Below are 20683 nucleotides of genomic sequence, written 5' to 3' on the forward strand. Positions count from 1 at the left end.
GTTTTTGACCTATTGATAGACATTACTGCATTATGTGCAGGTATGCGGTTCCAATATGAGCCCCATCACAGGACCCAGGTGCCTCTGCTCCGCAGAGACGAGGAACTGATTGAGATGCTGGAAGACAACCAGGTCCAGCTGCAGAACCTCATGTCATCCAAGTACATTGCACACTTCTTGGACGAAGTATCTTCATGGCAGAGCAAGCTGTCTGTGGCCGACTCAGTCATCTCTGTCTGGTTCGAGGTGCAGCGGACTTGGACCCACCTGGAAAGCATCTTTATTGGGTCTGAGGACATTCGGTCACAGCTACCTGAGGTTATACACCGAACAGAATCACATTTATGCACGCTCACAAAGTTAATTACAGCTCTGTGTTTCAGGTATACATTAGTGTCAACCTCATATGCATGCAGGTCTTAACCTGTGCCCTTGTCGTTGCCATATGAACCCAGACAGCATGATTGTTACAGCTATTAATTAAGAATTCATTAATTGGTCTTACTCCTAGTTTAGGAGCTGAGATTACTCGACTTTTTAATTGCTCCCGTGATGTTCAGACTGTGCTTAAGCCCAGCTGTTTGCTATTAAACCTCTGATTCTCCCCTCTCTCTTGTGGGAATTTAAATCCCCTGGCTGGGTTTGCTGGTGAAATCCCCTGCAGGACTCCAGGCGCTTCGAGGGGATTGATGCTGATTTCAAAGAGTTGGCAAATACAGTGCATCAAATGCCCAACGTGGTGGAGGCCACCAATAAACCAGGCCTGTTTGATAAACTGGAGGACATCCAGAGCAGGTCAGGGTTCAGCAGACATGAATGAATCTCTCTTCCTCTTCCTTATGTCAGTTATAAAGTGCGCTCTTGTACAGGGTTTGCTTTTCTTACATATGAATGCACACACACACATGTACTGACTGTGCCAGTGCTATGTATTTTCCTACAGGCTTTCCCTGTGTGAAAAAGCCCTGGCAGAGTACCTGGACACCAAGCGTCTGGTCTTCCCTAGATTTTACTTCATCTCTTCAGCTGATCTCCTGGACATCCTGTCTAATGGGACCAACCCACACCAGGTGGCTACACTAATTTTTGCCTGAAGGGTAACAATGAATTTAATGCTTCACTGTTTTCACAGAGTTTAGAAAAAATGTCTTCCGGTCTTCACACAAGTCCTTCTGCAAGTTAATTATTTTTTTTTTTACCAGTTTTGTAACAGCATGTTCTATTGCACGACTGAGCTCGTCAGCTATTTCTGCAGTACCTTTATTGCCCACTTAGGGGCAATGTCGCTCATAACTTTTCAGTGAGTTTCCCCTCCATCATCAGGACATTGTGGTATGCATTTCCACTGCAGTGAAATAAATGATTGTTAAGAACAACTTTCCACTAAATTTCTCTAAGAGGAGGGTAGCAGACATGCAGTAGAACATGAGTCCTTGTCCATCTGTTAACAAGTCTGAAAAGCAGCACTGAGGCATCCTTTATTTGTGCAGCAGCAAAGGAAATACAAGTCAGATCAGCTGAGTATAAACTGAGTCCAAGCTGATTGTGTCTGTGTGTTTGTTCAGGTCCAGAAACATCTGTCTAAGCTGTTTGACAACATGGCTAAGATGCGATTTGAAGGAGACGGAGAGGAGAATCCTTCTAAGACTGGTCTGGGCATGTACAGCAAAGAGGACGAGTATGTCCCATTCAACCAATCTTGCGACTGCACTGGGCAGGTAAAATACAGCTTTCTCGACTGAGCTCAATACCAAAGACATTTTATGGTTATGGTTTATGGTTTAACACACACACACACACACACACACACACACACACACACACACACACACACACACACGTGTGTGTGTGTGTGTGTGTGTGTGTGTATATACATATACTACCAGTCAATTTTTTACATACATATATGTATACTACAACTCATAATGTAATACCTGCCTGCCTTTTTCCATAATGGATCAAATATATTTCTGTATATTTATCAAATATAGATATGACAACCCACTATAAAGCAGACAAATGAAATTGAGTCTGTCGTTACCCCTGGGGTTTTGCATATCAAAGCCCATAAATCCATTAATTTTCCATTACATCCCATAGTATTTGACTGACTCCACTTCCACTCAAATGCTTATTAATGACCTCATTAGGGTCCAATGATAAGAAAGCCCCTCAGTGCTCATGTGACAGACATTGCCATGCGTTTCCTTATTTGTATTCACAGGCTTCTCTGCTTTTGTGTTTTCTGTGTAAGGTGGAAGTGTGGTTGAATCGGGTGCTGGAAACAATGCGCTCAACAGTTCGCCACGAGATGACCGAGGCAGTAATGGCCTATGAGGATAAACCCAGAGAGCAGTGGCTGTTTGATTATCCAGCACAGGTAAATAGCCTCGGTGGGATGTATGTACAGATTTAACTGATGACACTCAGTTTGGGGATTTTGCCCATTGGTCGCCTAACATCTGATGGAATGGAACCAAATTCACGTCTGTGCCTCCCACAGATATTTCCACACACTCACTAATGCTTTACATACACAGTTTGGGGCCAGATTCTGTAGAATATTTTAACCAGGGAGAACGAGTGTGATGGGGAGTGAGAACAAATATGGGTGTGTGTCTGTGATAATAGAACACTTATCCTTACATGGAAATGCTAACAATTTCTCTGAAAGTACATATTTGATGCTCTGAATGGCAAAATGCAGTATGTGCCAGGCATCTGTGATTGGTGTGGCTACAGTTTGAACTCGCCTGAAAGTTAAAGCCAGCAGAGAATAGCAATATAAAAACTAATGGAGGACTTCAAAGACATGTCAAAAACAGCTGCGGGATCAATAATGTTTACTTCAAAAGCACAGGATTGAAATAGTTAGTGCTTTTCAAGTACATATGTACCTAACAAAGTATGAATGTCAATCTTATTGTAATTTTTCATAGGCTGTAATTTAGCAACTTAGAAGGCAGCTTCTACAAGTCAGCATTGCACTTCAAAATCTGCAATGACTCTTACAACCTCGAAAAATAAAACATGAAAGACTGACAGATTGATGGTAATTTAATCTATTGCAAGAAGGAGAAAAGCAGAACTTGTCGAGCATTACTCTCAAAGAAAAGTACAACAGTGACTGATCATTTACAATATGATGCCAAACACAAACCCTTTTTTTATACTGGCTTATGCGAAATGGTTCAGCAAGTTAAACCTATGGAATTTTACCTGATTATATTAAAAAATCATAGTTGCTGGAAGTCTCTATTTTTGCCCCTACTTATGCAACACACACACATTACATTACTGAAAGCAGTGGTCAGCTTTTACCTGAAAAGAAATAGGCACCTGAGTTTCTCCCAAAAACTCACAAAGGACAGATTTAAAAACAGAGCAGTCAAAATCAAAGCAGCAGAGCTCAAGAAATCCTTTTAAATAAAAAAAGCTCTATAATTCCCACATACTCATTACCATTTATTGTTAGATACTACTGAGCTGTCTGAGCCTCCGTCTCTTTCAATCTCCATCCACAAAGTTGGTAACAGACTTTGCCTTAGTCAACAGTGTTATTTATGTAGACTTTTGAAAGCTCCCCTTTGAGAGTTGAAAACTTCAGAGCCACAGAAAACTTCATAAAACTCGCATTAATCATAATGTCTCAAACTGTGAAGTGCTAGCCTAGCCGCGCTAGACCCATGTTCTGAAGGCACAAGGGTCTAGGGCCGCTTGACAGGGAGGGAGGCGGGCTAAAAGGTTGTCTTTCAAATCACTCTGCAGCAATTGGGTAGGTATACAACCAATCAGCGCAACGAATAGGCTGACGTAGTTCCTAGGGCGTGGCTAAGTGGCTAAGTCCCATTAGCTTCCCAACCAGCGGAGCCAACTGGTATATTAAGGATTTGCCATATCCCGTCAGCATAAGTCCAAATACGTCTTTCTTCTCAATGAAACACTTCAGTGCCATCCTTTGTTTATCTTTCAAGTTGAATTTTAGCTTCAAATCTTTAAGGGCTGTGGCCAAAGCCCAGTCGAAAGATAACTGTTTATTGTGCGCCGGTTGTTTCTGTCAGAATCGTCGCGCCTCTGTCGTCACTTAGTTACGCCCGTCTTCTGACTCTACACTTCATGGTGATTGGTCCGGCCAGTTTTAGGAGAATCCAGCCTCGAGCCTTATGGAGGGTAACTAGACCCACCCTGGCAGAGAATTAAATTCACTGCCGTGGGTTGTCTAGCGTGGCTAGGCTAGTGAAGTGCTCTTGTTGGAGAAAAATGCAGTACCAGTCAAAGCTTTGGACACACCTTCTCATTCAATGTTTTTTTATTTATTTTAATTATTTTCTACATTGTAGATAAATGCTGAAGAAAGCTAAGTAAGAACACATATGGAAGTATGTAGTAAACAGAAAAGTGTTAAACAAACCAGAATATGTTTTTTTTTAATTTTAGATTCTTCAAAGTACAGTCTTCGCCATATTGTGGTTCACTATTCCTGGTCTCACTGTATAGCGGGTTTTTAAATTGCATTTGGTATCGCGGATGTTTTGCTATATCGAGGAATTCTGCGATGAACATATTTTTCTGTATTTATTACTGTGGTGAGCTGCTTTGAAGAACGGTGTTGGAGAATGGACATCTGCCTTTTATGCACTATGCAACTACCAGATGCTTTTATTTTGACACAGAAACAAACATCAACAATATAAAAATTGTGGCAGCAAGTCATCAAACACATTACGCTTCACACTCACAGTCCTGACAATATAACACTTTACCAAACCAACTGGGCTGACTAAACCACAAAAACACAATAAAACCAAAACATACCTAAATATGTAGCAGGCGGCGGGAATTGGTAAGACTCAGAAACACCTCCACAATTTAATCAATTGTTCCTTGTATCATTTCCAATAAGTCGGCAACGGTGGATTTGTAGTGGGAACCCAATCATGTGATCGTCAGCAGGGAACTGACTCAGTGTTCACTTGTTGTCATGGTTACAGTGATGCCGTGCCGGCCACTATATCTGACTGAGAAATCCTTAAATCTGTGGATCCACACTATAAGCCGCATCACTGCCAAAATACAATCACTTGGTCCTTGTGTCATTTCTGACCTTCCCTGAAAATTTCATCCAAGTATGTTTTTGATTAATATTCCACATGGACAGACAGATTCACAGACAAACGTACGCCCATGATCACATAACTATTATTACTCTGCCATGTTCCTTGGCAGAATAATAGTAAAAAAAAAACTTATCTTCTTCACGGCCTCAGTTGGTCTCTCCCTGCTCAACATGTGAGACAGATGTTCAGCAGATGAGGAGTTTAGCCTGTGTCCAGTTTATAGGAGTGATACCAGACAACCTCAGCTAAAAGACTGGTGAGAAAATTAATATTTTCACATAAACATTTTTTCACAAAAATTTAAGTCTCAAGTCAGTGTCAGTTGTAACATCAATGCAAAACTAAGGTGTAAAAAGATAACTATTCACCAGCATGTACAATTGAGTAATGCCATGCTGTATCCAAAAAGAGCCCTGCGCGTTGTAATTCCACTTCTTATTTGTAGAAGCAGAATTTATTCCCTCCCTCCCTCCTTTTCCCAGTTGCAAATAAATTATTTTTAAACCCATTAATACTCACAGAGCATAGCACCTGCTCAGTCCATCTAGAGTTCCCTAAAGCTGGCTTTCCACACTGATCAGCATAAACAGCCGTGGCTGACAAATGAAAACTTTGCATCTCCATCCAAATGTTCCTTTACAACTCTGCAATGTAAAGGCAAATGGTGGCCACTTTTATGAATGAAACATATGGGCATATATAAGGCCATATGCTTTTCTGTGCATTTGTTGGCTCACTTCCTGCATTTTTGTCACATTTAGATGGTTTCTTATTTTAGAGGTTACAAGTAAACTACCGGAGAGAATTTAAGCGACCTCAAATGCAGAAATACTTCTCATCAAGTCTCTTTTTCTTTTCAGTCTGAATATGTCTCTTTCATTGTCTGTGATTCCCTGTTCAGGTCGCGTTGACCTGCACTCAAATCTGGTGGACGTCTGATGTCTGGATGGCTTTTGCCTGTCTGGAGGAGGGCTATGACAGCGCCTTGAAGGAGTACTACAGAAAGCAGGTGTCCCAACTGAACACCCTCATTTCCATGCTCGTTGGCCAGCTTACACCGGGCAATCGGCAGAAAATCATGACCATCTGCACCATTGACGTCCACGCCAGAGACGTGGTGGCTAAGATGATCGCTCAAAAGGTGTGAGGGGCATGTGGGATAAATCTGACCAAGAGCATGTACTGTATAAATTTCAGTGCAGACAGGGTGATTGCTGCTGTGTTTCTTGAGAGGCTATTACCAGTGAGTAATGCACTCAAGATATTCAGGCAAGGTATGTCATTACCATAATTAGAGGGTGGAAAAGCATAGATTACTTGGGGCTTTAACTCAAGCCTTGGCACTCTCTGTTTAACTCTTCTCTAATTTTTTTAAGGTGGAAAATTCTCAGGCCTTTGTGTGGCTTTCACAGCTGAGGCACCGATGGGATGAAAAGGAGAAGCATTGTTTTGCCAACATCTGCGATGCCCAATTTCTCTACTCCTACGAATACCTGGGCAACACACCACGATTAGTCATCACTCCTCTTACAGACAGGTATGGAGGTGTCATTGTTGGAATCTTTCTTTAGACAGAGAGGCAACAAAATCTGTTATAGCTTGTCAGCAGAGTGAAATTAAAGTTGTTTTCACTGAACAAAACAAAACCTTATTGTTGCTACACTAAACTTTCCACCCTCACATATCACATATGCAGCTAACAGTGATAACAGGGGTAGATTTACCCTAAAAATTCTCAGTAATTATTGGAGCCTTTGGTGCATTCACATCTTTAATGCACGCTTTTAATCTGTCCATAAAAAACCCTGAGAGGAATCGCAACAAAGGGTTTTTTTTTGCACTCGGCTCAGGTGGAAAAGTTGGCATATTGATAAAAGCATAGCACGACAGTGCAATGGAAATGGGCTGAGCAAATAACTGAATTACATGAAGCGTGTGATTTCAATGACTGCTGAAGCTTCTGCTGAACTGAAAAGACAAAAGAGTCAGTTAAAATTTGTACTTCTTTTGGATTGAAACCTCCCATGTCGGTCTTTGCATGGCAGGTTTCTCTTCTTTTCTTGCCAACATCCGTCAATTTTAGTGAAATTAAAAACATGGTTTTCATGAATTGACTGTATGTTTCCCAAAGAATGGCCCTGAAGTTTAGGCTGTGATCCAATACTCATTCAAATGCACAATATGTCAGAAAAGTATTTAATGTGTCCAGCAGATAGTATGTCAAATGCTGGCTGACAGAAATGCCTCCAGGCTTAAGCTCTACAATACTATTTATTTGAAAAATGAACCTGACTAATTGAAACAATGCATTATTACTTACTCTAACAAATTGCCAGACTAATTTACTAAGCTATGTCTGTGTTGATTCTCAGTCATCCAGGTCATGGTAATCGTAGTAGAAATCAGCTGAACTACTCTTTTAGGTTCTTGAAGATGTTTCACCTCTTACTTAACAGCGATATTTTTGATATTGTGCTAGAAGACTGAAGCTGAAACTGTATGTCCCACCAGATGATCCATATAGAGGACTTAGTGTTAGTGTGAGTATTATCAGGAAAATTGAGAAAGATTGAGACCCCTACTAAATCCTGTCATTTCCGTTATCTTTGGCTCTTAAGCTTACACATTTGGGGTTTATGTTGTTTTATTTATAGTTTCAAACTACATGTTTCAGGACAGACCTGTTAGCATTATCAGGATCTGTGAATAGCTTCCACACAGAGGGAGCATACTACTCAGTGGATTTATTGCTTGTGATCAGGCCACTTTATGGCAGCATGTAAAAACCACAAAATTTAGTTAGCTACTAAAAATGCTTGGATGGAGTGCAGGGTTAAGTTACCACAGTAAGCTAGTTATCCAGACATATTAATGACAGCAGTTTTCATTAGAGCAGATATACGCTCTCCACACCGTTCCTCCACTTAGATCGAGTATCATCAGACTTACTGGGCAGACAGTGTTAGGAGGACAGGTTTTACTAAAGCGTCACCAACCTAATCACTCCTCTAAAAGGTAAAACGAGAAAAGTCCTGAGCAAGAATACTCACAATGTAGTTCTTTATAGATTAATCAAATAAGCTTGATTGCATGAAGCTCAAGCACAATTTTGTATAATCCATTTGAGTTGATGAAAATTAGTCTTTTTTTCCTTGTAACTGAGCAGACGATTCAGGCTTCTCATCTGATAATAACCATCCGACGCCTTCTAAGACTCTCCATTTGAATCATTATGCACACCCACTGCAAGCAAAACCTTTTAGAACAACTCAGCGTGGGCACTTTGCCAGCAGCTTGCTTGTTTAAATGCACATGTTTCTGTACGATTCTTGATGAAGTTAAACTACACAGCGATGAATACCTGCCTGGCCAAGTCCTCTGGCAAACCGCAGTGTTTGACTGTGTGGTTTTCCAGGCTGACCAGTATTCCCTTTGAAGCTTGAACAAAGCAGAAACAATGGGCTTTGATGGCCGGATCAGCGGCCGTGTAGCAAGACTTCACCATATGGTGCATGCCCTCACTGCGACTCACACAGCTTGCCACTGGCTTTCATTGCAACAATGGACCATAGACCAGGGGGCTAGGTGTCAAATCCTTTAATCCATGACTTGAGAAAACAGCTAAAACAGCTACAAGCATGTTTTCTACATGCACAACTTTCTTCACAACAGAGTTGCTAAAAGAAGAGCACTTCCTGCTACTAATAAATCGCAACCTGATATCACCAAACATCACAGTGATTGAGCATAAATCCATGTTATTAGCTTAACACTTTGCATATGTGCATATACTAAAGGATGTTAATAATTCGTTCTCCTAAAGTGCCAAAGCAAACATCAAGTGGAGACAAGTTTAGTTGAACAGTACTTTTAAACAACATGGCAATTCAACGTGCCTACACAAGAGATAAAAAGGCTTTGAGAAAAGATATAAGAAGAAACACAATGCAATATAAAATACATGTAAATGGGATTTAAACGGAATAAACAGAATAATAATAATACAACACTGTTACAGCGCAATGCAAGGTATAAGTTATCCTAAACTGGATTCATGCATAAATTTGAATACCTACATCAAAATGGAGTGCCAAACAGAAAGCATTTAACTCTTTGTATAAAAGAACTAAGACTAGACCTCTGTATATTTCTTCCAGATTTTTGCTACAGAGAAATGAACACTGCCACTTCATGTTTATTTTTAAACCTGGGGACTGTTGTACACGGTGGTAAGGTCTGCTGAAGGGTCATAACACTGGACAGTTCATAACACTACAGAAGCTCTCAAGCTGCATTCACAAATGTCCCATGGCTAATAGCAGCTTCTAACTTTTTGAGTCAGGAAAAGTTCCTAAAATTAAAGACATAATATTCAGGAATTGTCACTTATTGTTTGTGTACACAACTTAGCCCTTCCTCCTTGGCTCATCAACACCACCACCTGCAGCATCACATAAGACAGCAAATCAAGGTACCTGACTACCTGAATAGCAGCTCGTTACAGAACAATGGCAAGTATGTTTATGCAAGTTGCAGCACTGAATTTACAGTTACAAACATAAATATACAAATGTACAAATCAACACTAGTACCGAATCTTGAATGATGAGCTTGATGCATTGGTTTAGGTTAATTCTCAGCACTCTAGCATGGGTCGTAGCTGGTAATTAGCCTTTACTATCTGGAACAAGTCTGAGTGAGAGGGATGCTTTATGATAATGATGCATTTCCCAAGCCTGTATTTAACTTCTTTAAACATAACAAACATGCTACACAACAGCTGGGTAGCTGTTAGCTTAAAACTTGGACGTATAGAGACACTTTGGCTGATTCGATAACTTAATCACCCCACACACTGGCTACCCACAAGGCCTTGTTCTCCGAAAAGCTTGACCAAACCAATGCTCACCTTAAAGAAACTGGGTCAAATAAGGAATCTGTGTATGATGCTTTAAAACATTGATTTTCAGGTAGGCAACCCTACCACCGTGTCTTGTGGTGACAGTAAATGCATTGGTTAGCGATCTGTCAGTCCCATATCTTGCTTTATTGTCTGTTATACTCTACAAAAAGACCATAATTTACTAAATGGACATCATGCTCCATTCAAAAACTTGTGAAATGTGAGATTGAGACCATAAAATTGTTAGGAAAATGTTTACTAAGGCATAGAATCAAGCTCGAAGTTGTCATTTTCTCATAGACTTCTATAAAATCTGAATTATTTTTGCAACCAGAGGAGTCGCCCCCTCCTGGCTGTTAGAAAGATTGCAGATTTAAGGCACATCTGTGTTGGCTTCACTTTTCAGATAAAAAGGCTCTGTTAATCCGTATGCAGTCTGTGGACATTCTCTGCTTGTACATATGCTGTAAGCTACTGTTGGGATATTATTCCGTAGTATACTATTTAATAGAAAAAACAATACTTTAGCAAGCTAGCTGAATTAACTGCTGGAACCTACCTGTATAACAGAGAATGTTTCATTGCCATCCTCTCCTTTACGCTCACCAGCAGAGGAATACCAACTCCAGATTTACTCTTGTTCTGATATTAGTTTGTCCACTCGGCATTTCGCTTCATAGCATTTATGTTTTGTTGGCACTGTGTTCACAGGTTTTGTTGCAGCTTCTACTTTTGTAGCTTTTCATTAAATCCCAACCTCACCTGTGTGCTGTTATTGAGTCACGGCTGTACATCCATTGCTCAAAGATTGCAGACCATAACATCCCAAACACGGCAGAAAAAGATGAAATTAAGAAAATACAACCAGAGGGCAGGGGATAGATACACCGCCACATACCTCTAGTGAGCTGTGAGTGAAAATTGGAAGGAATTGCTTCATACGTTGTTTCTTCAGCAAATCCTATTTATCTTTAAGGGTCAGGTACATCACACGTTTTTAGTCAAAGGGAAACTCATGAATTATTTTAGTGCTAGAAATGTCTTCTTATGTCTGTGAGAAGTGCTTGATGTTAGATATAATGCACTTGTTTGACAAGTCAGCATTTTACTTTTTTCATGTTAAAAAACACATCTGTGCCTGTAAAATTTCTTAAATATTGAATATGTAAATAATTGCCCTCATGTGTATTAATGAATATTTTATTTCAAACATACCGACTGATCAACCAATCAATCACTGTGGATAGAAGTTAGTTCATAAAATATGATCACTAAAGATAAGATCTGTTGTGAATACAACCCCAAAGGTGCCTGTAGTCCTAAAAGTTCATCGCCTAACACAGCATTGGCTATGTTTATGAAATCAGACAGGAGGTCAGTTCACATATCTGAGAGCTGCTTGGATCTATATGTAAGAAGCCTTGCAGGATCAGTTGGACCTGTCTGGTGAACATCAGTTAAGTAAACAAAAGATAAAACATTTTTGTCTAGGTCTTTTAATATTATAATTCATGCTTTGTTTTTAAGCAGCAGATCTTCATGCAGTTGTTGAAATCTAAATCTATGTAACTGTTATTGCTGCAGGTAGCACTTAACTTTGATAATTTGGGATAATCAATACACCTTTAAACTGTTTAAACTGGAGCTTAATGCTTATTGCCAAAGAAGAAGACCCTGTGAAACTCTTATCTGTGGATTGTCCTGAGATTATCCTGAGAGACAGAGATGTTGTTACTGTAGAAATGATATGTTATACATGTATACATGATATGTTTAGTGTCTAAACATAATGATGTATTATGTTTAGACACTGTGTGCCTCATAAATTATTTTCCATTTACCAGATTCCCCCAGAAAAATGTTGTATTCATGACAGCAAAAACATTACATAATCTCAACTCAAGGTGCATTTATTATGTATGTTACACGATAACAACAGATTTTATATCACATAAACACCTGCCAAGAACAAGTAACTAAATGAACACTGACAGCTGTTCCATTCTTACTGGTCATGTGATAAAGCACTCACTCACAGATAAATGAGGTTCAGTGCAGCTGAAAGATCTGCAAAAAGCTGGCAGACCAGAAATTCAACATTTTGGAAGTAAAGTATGTGCTTATTTACACTGACCCGAGGTCAAGAATGAGTGTTGATGCTCCAAATATTGGAGCACTTCGGGTGAACTGACCCTCCTTTAAAACGCTTTTTCCACAACAGGTATTTGACTTGTCATGGAAGGAAAAGCACAGATGTTATCAATGACAGCGGTAATGGCTCTGTGTCCCAGTACACCAGGACAGTGTGACAGTAGACTCTTTATAAAGCAGATAGTTTCACTGCAGGGAAAGTACAAACATGGGACATTCATATGTAATGTGACAACATATATAAATGGCAGCTTATAACAACAAGGTTATTAAAACTGATTTGTATAAGGCATAAAATGTGTTAGGGGAAAACCTAAAAGAAAGTCAAGGCAGTATTAAAAGACAACATAAAAAGACAAAATTGAAGGCCAGTGTTTTAATTTTTATATCTGCATGTGTGCAAGGGCAGGTATGACTATGTTACAAGGACATTAGTGCACATACTCAGCAGTAGTGTGCATATGAAGAGTGCATGTACTATAGCGATCTACAGTGCTGGTATGGGACAGACCCTCCAAGCAGACTAGAAAGCAAAATAGGAATAAGGCCACTGTTATGTTTTCCTTACATGCCAGTATCAGAGGCTCCACAAGGGTCAGCGTGTCGTGAATTTTGGCATCACGCTAAGACTGCTCCCTTGACACCCAAAAATTGTGTCCACACAGTGACAATGCTACAAGGACAGTAGTGTTCAAGCTTGGCAGTAGTACAATAGTAGTCCCCAAGTAGACTACAAAAGTAGTGTAATTATAAGTATGCGTCTGTGAGGTCCACAGCTTTTCATTTATTGTCAGTGCTGAACTCTGACATAATTGTTGCTTTTTGGCTCTGGAAGCAATTAAATAACCACTGATGATGTTCATGATGGCTGCATTCCATTTATGTTAGCCAGCTCTGAGCTCAGGTAGTACATGATCACTCACTGACCTGGCTTACTGGGTCACTTACTAGGTGACAGACTGGAGCCATGCTTAATGCGATTTACACCAGCATTTTCCTGTCATGACAAGTCCAAAATGTGAAAAGGTTCCACAGCACAAGCAACTAAATAGAATTCAGTGGCCATTACTCTTCTTCTTCTTCTGCTTCTTCTTCTTCTTCTTCTTCTGCTTCTTCTTCTTCTTCTTCTTCTGCTTCTTCTTCACACTTTTGCCTTGATCCCCGGGTCTCGTCCTTGCCTTCCCGGGATCTTTCTGCATGGACTTTTCATGTTCTCCCTGTTGCATGCGTGGGTTTTCTCTGGGTCCTCCGGCTTCCTCCCACAGACCGAAAACATGCTGAGGTCAATTAGTAGCTCTAAATTGTCCATCGGTGCGAATGCGAGTGTGATTGTTTTTCTTTTGTTTTTGTTTTTGGGGTGGCTGTGGCTCAGGTGGTAGAGCGGGTCGTCCAATGATCGAAGGGTCGGCGGTTCGATTCCCGCTCTCGCCTAGTCATGTGCGGCATGCCGAAGTTTCCTTGGGCAAGACCAGTGACTGTTCCACTGGTGTATGAATGTATGCTGACTGATGTTGCAGGTTGATTAGCAACCTGCATATTAGTGTGTGTCTGGGTGAATGGGAACAATTGTTATAAAAGCGCTTTGAGTACTCTGATGACTAGAAAAGTGCTATATAAGAGCAAGTCCATTTACCATTCTCTGTGTAGCCCTGCGACAGACTGGTGACCTGTCCAGGTTGTCCTCTGCCTTCACCGTTAGTCATCTGGGATAGACTCCAGCTCATCCATGACCTTAATGAGAACCTTAATGAGCAGTATAGATAATGATAATATAGATGGATGGATGGATGGATGGCTTTCCAGTTGTTAATTATTTGATATTAAAAACACAAATATTATCTAAAGGAAAAGTGAATCTACAAATGCAAAAATACCCAAAAAGCACAGGCCTGTACGTGCTTGTTTATCACAAGCTGGTTGTTGCCGCCGTGGTGTGTTCACGTTCTGCAGCAGGATAATTAGGCTAAAGGAACTCATGCTAATCTTTTACAGCAGGAGTGTTATTGGCACAGCATTAGCATTCACTCGATACTTACTGCAGGATCTCCAAAGCTGCACCCTTACACAAAATGTCAATATTTTAGCTGGTTCACACACACACAGTAACAGAGGAATGCTGGGAGAATGAAGCAGACAGGTAGACTGATATATAGCTGTTTCTTTTGAAGACAGTATAATAAAACTAGCCACTTTGTTACAGGCCAGTTTAGTTTCACTCTGCCATCTCTTCTCTGGCTTTAGCTGTTTTGTGCAGGACGTCCTTTCCAGCCTTCTCAATGAGAGCCATAAAGCCTGTTGGTAATGGTATCCAGATGATGCACTGTATACAGATGGAATCATTTGTCTTCTCCGAGCTTCTGTCTCTCGTTATGCTTTCCAATATTTCCCCCTTCCATACATCATCCACTAACCAGCAGCTCATTAAAATCATTGCTGTATTGATATTCAAGGAAAACCATTGTGTTTAATGCTCTGATCAATGAAGTCCTGATTGTGTCCATCAGTTCATATTTGGGATGCAGCCGGTTCTTATAGATTGCAGACTGTTTGCTAACCTGTCTGCCCTGACAGGTTCTGCAGAAGAAGCAATCGCTGGTGTCACTAATCAGCCTGTGTGATAATCAAAGCACAGCAGCAGATTATATTATCATGTAATGAAGTAGTGACTGCTGAGCTTACATCAAGTCATTGTCAGAGTTGGTTATAAGAATGTGTCAACTCTTCGTTTGTCATTTGCACTGTTAGCTGCTGTGGGGACTTGCAGCAGAAATTAAATCTTTTTTTTCCCTACTCTGCATGAATTAAAAGGGAATGTGGTTGGTTCAAAGGGAGGTTATTAATGCTGCAGTGGCAGGAGAGGCAAGTGCCTTGCATTCAGCTATTTTGCTGCATGTTGTTTCAGTGGTTTGAGGCACTGCTTAGGTGTAATGTTACGGTGATCATCGATGCTGAATGTGTCCTCTGTTGAATGCCACTCTGTACTCTGATGTGGCACTGAAGGGTTGAATGTCTGTGCAAGCCACTTGTTAAACCACGCGCTCCACTTCATTCACAATTATTGTACAAACTGGTAGTTTTCCTGTCTTGGATAGGCTGTCATTTCTTCATTTCAAATGATACCTCTCAGTGCACAGACACCGTGTACCTCTGCCAAATCCTGGGCTCTCACAGGTATTTTCTCAGAGAGTTTTGGCAAATCTCAGATCCTCTTTTCCCAGCAGACATTTGTTCAAAGACAGAAAAGCACTCTCCACATTAGGAGTCTGAAATAAGCATGGAGTATTATGTGTGTTAAGTGCAGAGTTGGAGTTGGGACCCGGTTAGCCTGGTTTAGCCGAGAGATTAAAAGCAGGGGGAAACAGCTCGCCTGGCTCTGTCTGATGTTTAAGAACACCTTTAAAGCTCACTAATCAAAAAATTGTATTGAAGTATGTTGTTATCACAGTGAATTATCAGTTTGAGTAATTTGTTAAGAAATGATGTCAAAATTCTCTGATTCCAGCTTCTTTAATCTTATTTTGTCTTCTGTGAACGTGACCTGAATATCTTTTGAGTGGTTGGGGAAGTCATCTTGGTATTTTAGAGACATTTAAAATAACAATTCTGATAATTTATTGACCAGACAACACATCAATAAATCCACAAAATAACCAACAGATTATTCAAAAATGAATAAGTTGCCTTGGTGAACTCAATAACAGACAAATATCAAACTGTTGTGACTCACTCTCAAATGCAAACTGTCATTTTTCTGTTTGTGTATGAACAAAATAAAGAAAATAGGGGTATTTTTTAAAAATTTGTACAGGTTCATCACATAATTTCCCCCCAGATTCTAGTCTCTAGCTTCTGAGCTAAGCTAATTGGCATGAACTGGAAAGCAAATAAGCAGATTCCCCAAAGTCTTGATCTCTTGCCTTAACCCTCTGAACCCCAAGAGGCTTCTGGGCTTTCTTTGCTCCTCTATCTTTTATTCTCTGTAATATAAAGCTCTGTGCTTCTGTGGAAACACTACAGGCATGGGTACAGGGACAGATAACTCTACTCAGAAAATCTTCTACGTAGTTTAATGTAATTATAATGCAATTATAAAAATTAACAAAAATCTTTGATTATTCATACCTGCACCCTGGCAGGTTATGGGTTGGTTAAATAATCTATGCACAGCTCATTTTTAATTGGAATCTTAAAATCATATATATTACTTTACGTGATTGTAGTAAAATGTCTCCAATTATTGTCATAAGTTTAGACTCTGTAAAAGATTGCATAGAAAGATGCCAGTGCTAGGAACTGCACTCACTATGTTCTGTGTGTGATGCTGCTAATGGGTAAAATGCATAAAATATGACTATCACACGACTAAAAATGGGCCTGTGTTTAATCACGATGCTCCTAACTGTGAATGAAAGGAAGTACCCCTGTTTTAATCAGTTAGTTGAATCAGTAAAAAACTGTTTTACGTCCAGATGTCAGACTCCAATCCTCAGCAGTGATGTACAGTGCAGTGAGAAAGTATTTGTGCCCCCTATGAATTTTTTTAAAATATTTCCCCCACTTAAATGTTTAAGACAAACTAATTCAAATATTAGACAAAGATAACCAAAGTAAATGCAAAAATGCATTTTTAAAAAAAAAAGATGATTCAGTGTTTTAAGAGGGGGGGGGGGGGGGGGGGGGGGGGGGGGAAGCTGTCCAAACCTACCTGGCCCGATGTGAAAAAGTAATTGCCCCCCTTGTTAAATCGTGAATAAGGTGTGGCTAATCTCATTTTTTGGAAAGCGAGTTCAATTTCACTGACCACACCCAAACCTGATTACCTACAGACATGTTCAATCAAGAAATCACCTAAATAAAGTCATGGAAAAAAAATATTAGACCACCCTTGTTTTCTTCAATTTCTTGTTCATTTTAATGAACAGAGTCCACATTTTATAGGGATGCTCAGAGAGTAGGTAGGAAAGGGGCCATGTGTAAATACAAGGGTGAATAGTGGTTCATTTTCATATGGTTGCTAATCAGAAACAGAAGGTAACACAACAAAGAACAAAAGGTAGTTGAATCAAGAGGTCTGGCAGACAAATGTAAGTAGCAACAAAATGTCAACAAAAGGAAAGAGGGGGGTCTGATAGACAGTCACAAACAAAAAAAGATGAAAGAATTGTGGATAACCGTGGGAAATGGAATAAAGGAGTGACCCGTGATACTAGAAAGTATCTGTAGCAAAAGATGTGTGCTATTTTCTTCATCACCAGTAATAGAAAACGCTTGATTTCAGTTGCTGCTGCTGAGGGTGGCCCAACCAGTTATTAGGTTCAGGGGGCAATTACTTTTTCACATAGTGCCATGTAACTTTTAATAGTTTTTTCTTCTTAATAACTAAAATCATCATTTAAAAACTGCATTTTGTGTCTACTTAGACTGTCTTTGTCTGATATTTACATTTGTTTGATGGTCTTAACCATCAAAATGGGGAAAACATGCAAAAAAAAAAATAAGAATTTGATAGAATACTTTTTGACAGCTCTGTGTATGTGTGTATGTCCACTACATTTAGATGCTACATCACCCTGACCCAGTCCCTCCACCTCACCATGAGCGGAGCTCCAGCAGGACCTGCAGGCACAGGGAAGACTGAGACAACCAAAGACTTGGGTCGAGCCCTCGGCGTCATGGTGTACGTGTTCAATTGCTCTGAGCAGATGGACTACAAGGTGGGAAAACATGCCTGTGCACGCGTATCTAAATTCAAGCCTCTGCATGAAACTAATATGCATTCACAGCAGCCCATATTATGCATGCTTCTTTTCATCTTTGTCTTTGTCAGCGATATGGTATGCATTTGTCATTAAAGTTGTCAACCCACCTTTACGCCCTTCTCTTTTCATCTCTCCTCATTTCATCTTGTTTGCTTTCCCCTTCAATGAAGAGCTGATTAATTAAGCTCTGACTGTTTCTTCTTTACTAAACCTTTTCAAAACACACTCTCTGTATCCAGCTCCACCTTGCTCTGTAATGCATATATTTCCCTGCTCACACCTTCTGCATATAGAATGGTCAAGGGAGACATAAGCATAGTGTTGTGATCCAGCTTGTTCCTATTTCCCCCAGACAGCGACATCATTACAGTATAGAGGCGTATGGCACCCCTGGCTATACACTCCTCAGTAAGATGTGTAGAGAGAAAAGTGCTAATAAACTCCAGGAGGTACACACAAGCTAGTAGCTGAGCCCCACACTGTTACTCATGTTCAGTTACACACACACACACACACACACACACACACACACACACACACACACACACACACACACACACACACACACACACACACACACACACACACACACACACACACACACTCACTCACACACACACACAAGTTAAATCAATCCTCCAGTCAGCTCCAGTTTGCGTCAGAGAAGGATTCCTTGGCCCTGTAATTGGAGAGAAAAGTCAGCTGCCTGCTTCATCCTGGTCCAGCTTCTCTCAGGAGAGCTGTTCACCTGCCCTCAAGTTGATGTAAGGAGGCTAAAATGTGGCTGTCAGATATTTTAGCTTCCTCTTTTTGCCATCAGTGTCTTGTTTCATAAGCGGGAGGCCTTGTTTGTCTCCGTGATTATTCACTGACTCACGTCTCTCTATGGTAGCTCTGATAAAGCTGAATGTTTTTCCACGTATCTTCTGTCTAATTGCCGACATGTCTCTGTCTGCCTCAACATCAGTCAGTCAGACAAGGTCTCCATGGTGAGCCTGACAGACTCGACTTCTTGTCCCGATGTGTCCATCTGAGTATCTGTCTTTCTGTCTGTCTGTCCAATAGTCCTGTGGGAACATCTACAAAGGCCTGGCTCAGACGGGGGCATGGGGCTGTTTCGACGAGTTTAACAGGATCTCTGTCGAGGTGCTGTCTGTCGTGGCTGTACAGGTAAGAACAAGCACAGTTCTTCTACCTCAGGTACTCCCAAAATCCCATTCAGGTCAAGACTTCATAGTGAGGGCTGCAGGTTTGTGTGGCACCCTGCTCGGAGCTAAATTTGTGTGTTTCCATCTTATGTATGAAGTGCTCTATCTAAATCAAGTTGTGGTGAAAATAAGCCCTTGAAATCAGCGCTGCAGAAGTAAATAGGCTCTTCATCACCACTGGAAGCATAAATTGCTTCAACTATGAGGCCAATCCACCAAGACTGGCACCTTTGCACCATAGAGCTTCTTCATAAAACCTCCTCAGATCTGATTTGGGAGTTGAGGGTGAAAATCCTGCTCCCTTGTGCTGGTCGTGTTGCTCACATCTTGCAGCACTAATAACTCTCAATGGACGATCTCCAAACTCTCAGAGAATGAGTTTTAATAATTTGAGTAAATTGCTGTTTGTTTTGTGTTTTAATTTGCAAATTGCACTTGTGATTAGGGCTAATTTCCTTTTGAATTAATCATTTCACTGAAGTAGCAAGGCTTCCAGTGTTTCCAGATTGAACTGGCATGTGTAATGCTTTGTAGTTTTTGTCTAATTTACATCATCAAAAGGATTAAAATGAAAAATGGGTTTGAAACTTTCAGTATCCAATTTTTTTAAGTACTACATAAATGGATAAATGCCTCTTAGTTACATTTTTAATTGTTAACCTTTGGGATGCTGCTTCAGAATTCGATTTTTTTAATAGAAAAACAAGAAAAAAAATAGACACTCAGTATTCAACTTTTCAGTTTCTATGTTTTGTGGTTGTGGTTGGACTGTAATATTAGCAATTAAGTTGTAAACACTTCAAACCATGTTTGCTCCAATAATGAATAAATTCATGAATTAAATACATTCATAATTAAAATGCTTAAGACAATATGTTATCCATAATATTTTTAATAATGTTGTTGTATTTATTAGTTTATAACCATTCATTTATTTATCAATTCATTCATTTGAAAAGTGATTAAAAATCAACTAAGAGATAATTATCCATTTGTGAAATGGCATGCAAGGGGTTGGTTGCTTAGTTACAAAATACTGTAAATTCAACACATGGAAATGTGATAGGAACGTGATGAATCAGAGAATGATTGTTGTTCCGATCAGGAAGTGAATATGAGTGTCAGTGTTATCGTTTAAATTCATCTCAGTTTCTGCACTGCTAGATTCAACACTGCCCTGAAGTTTTGGAACTGATTGGTTTGGAAAAAGTTAGGGATCCTGTAGCTCCTTAGTAGTGTGCACTCTCGCCATAAACATAGCCAAAGTTATGCATTTTAAAATGAAAAATAAATACAAGTGTGGAGCACAGATGTCTAAGTACAAAAGCTCTAAGTGATTCTGACCTCACTCTCATTTTCCCCACAATTTGACATATCATGCAGTCCAAAAGGTCCTTGAAAGTAAAACTTAGTGGTTTAGACATGCCGCCTTTTGTTTAAATGTAAATAAAAGCTGAGAAATTATTTTTTCCACAATGATAGCTCTTGTACATTGTCTTTCTGGATGAAATGAACAGATCATTCTGGCAATGTCTTTACTTTTAT

General features: G+C 40.0%; 1 protein-coding gene across 1 annotated transcript in view; it reads left to right on the plus strand.

The window, feature by feature from the left end:
* The window catches only part of dnah9 (dynein, axonemal, heavy chain 9), a 213947-nt gene that overhangs the window by 47098 nt on the left and 146166 nt on the right, over window positions 1-20683 (plus strand). Inside the window, exons 26-34 of the mRNA XM_051939132.1 lie at window positions 41-318; window positions 665-795; window positions 944-1070; window positions 1566-1718; window positions 2255-2380; window positions 6019-6258; window positions 6494-6654; window positions 17729-17885; window positions 18996-19100. Of these exons, the coding sequence (XP_051795092.1) occupies window positions 41-318; window positions 665-795; window positions 944-1070; window positions 1566-1718; window positions 2255-2380; window positions 6019-6258; window positions 6494-6654; window positions 17729-17885; window positions 18996-19100 (1478 nt within the window). The remainder of the gene's footprint in view (window positions 1-40; window positions 319-664; window positions 796-943; window positions 1071-1565; window positions 1719-2254; window positions 2381-6018; window positions 6259-6493; window positions 6655-17728; window positions 17886-18995; window positions 19101-20683) is intronic.

The sequence above is a fragment of the Acanthochromis polyacanthus genome, chromosome 19 (genome assembly GCF_021347895.1).
Source record: "Acanthochromis polyacanthus isolate Apoly-LR-REF ecotype Palm Island chromosome 19, KAUST_Apoly_ChrSc, whole genome shotgun sequence".
Lineage (NCBI taxonomy): Eukaryota > Metazoa > Chordata > Actinopteri > Pomacentridae > Acanthochromis > Acanthochromis polyacanthus.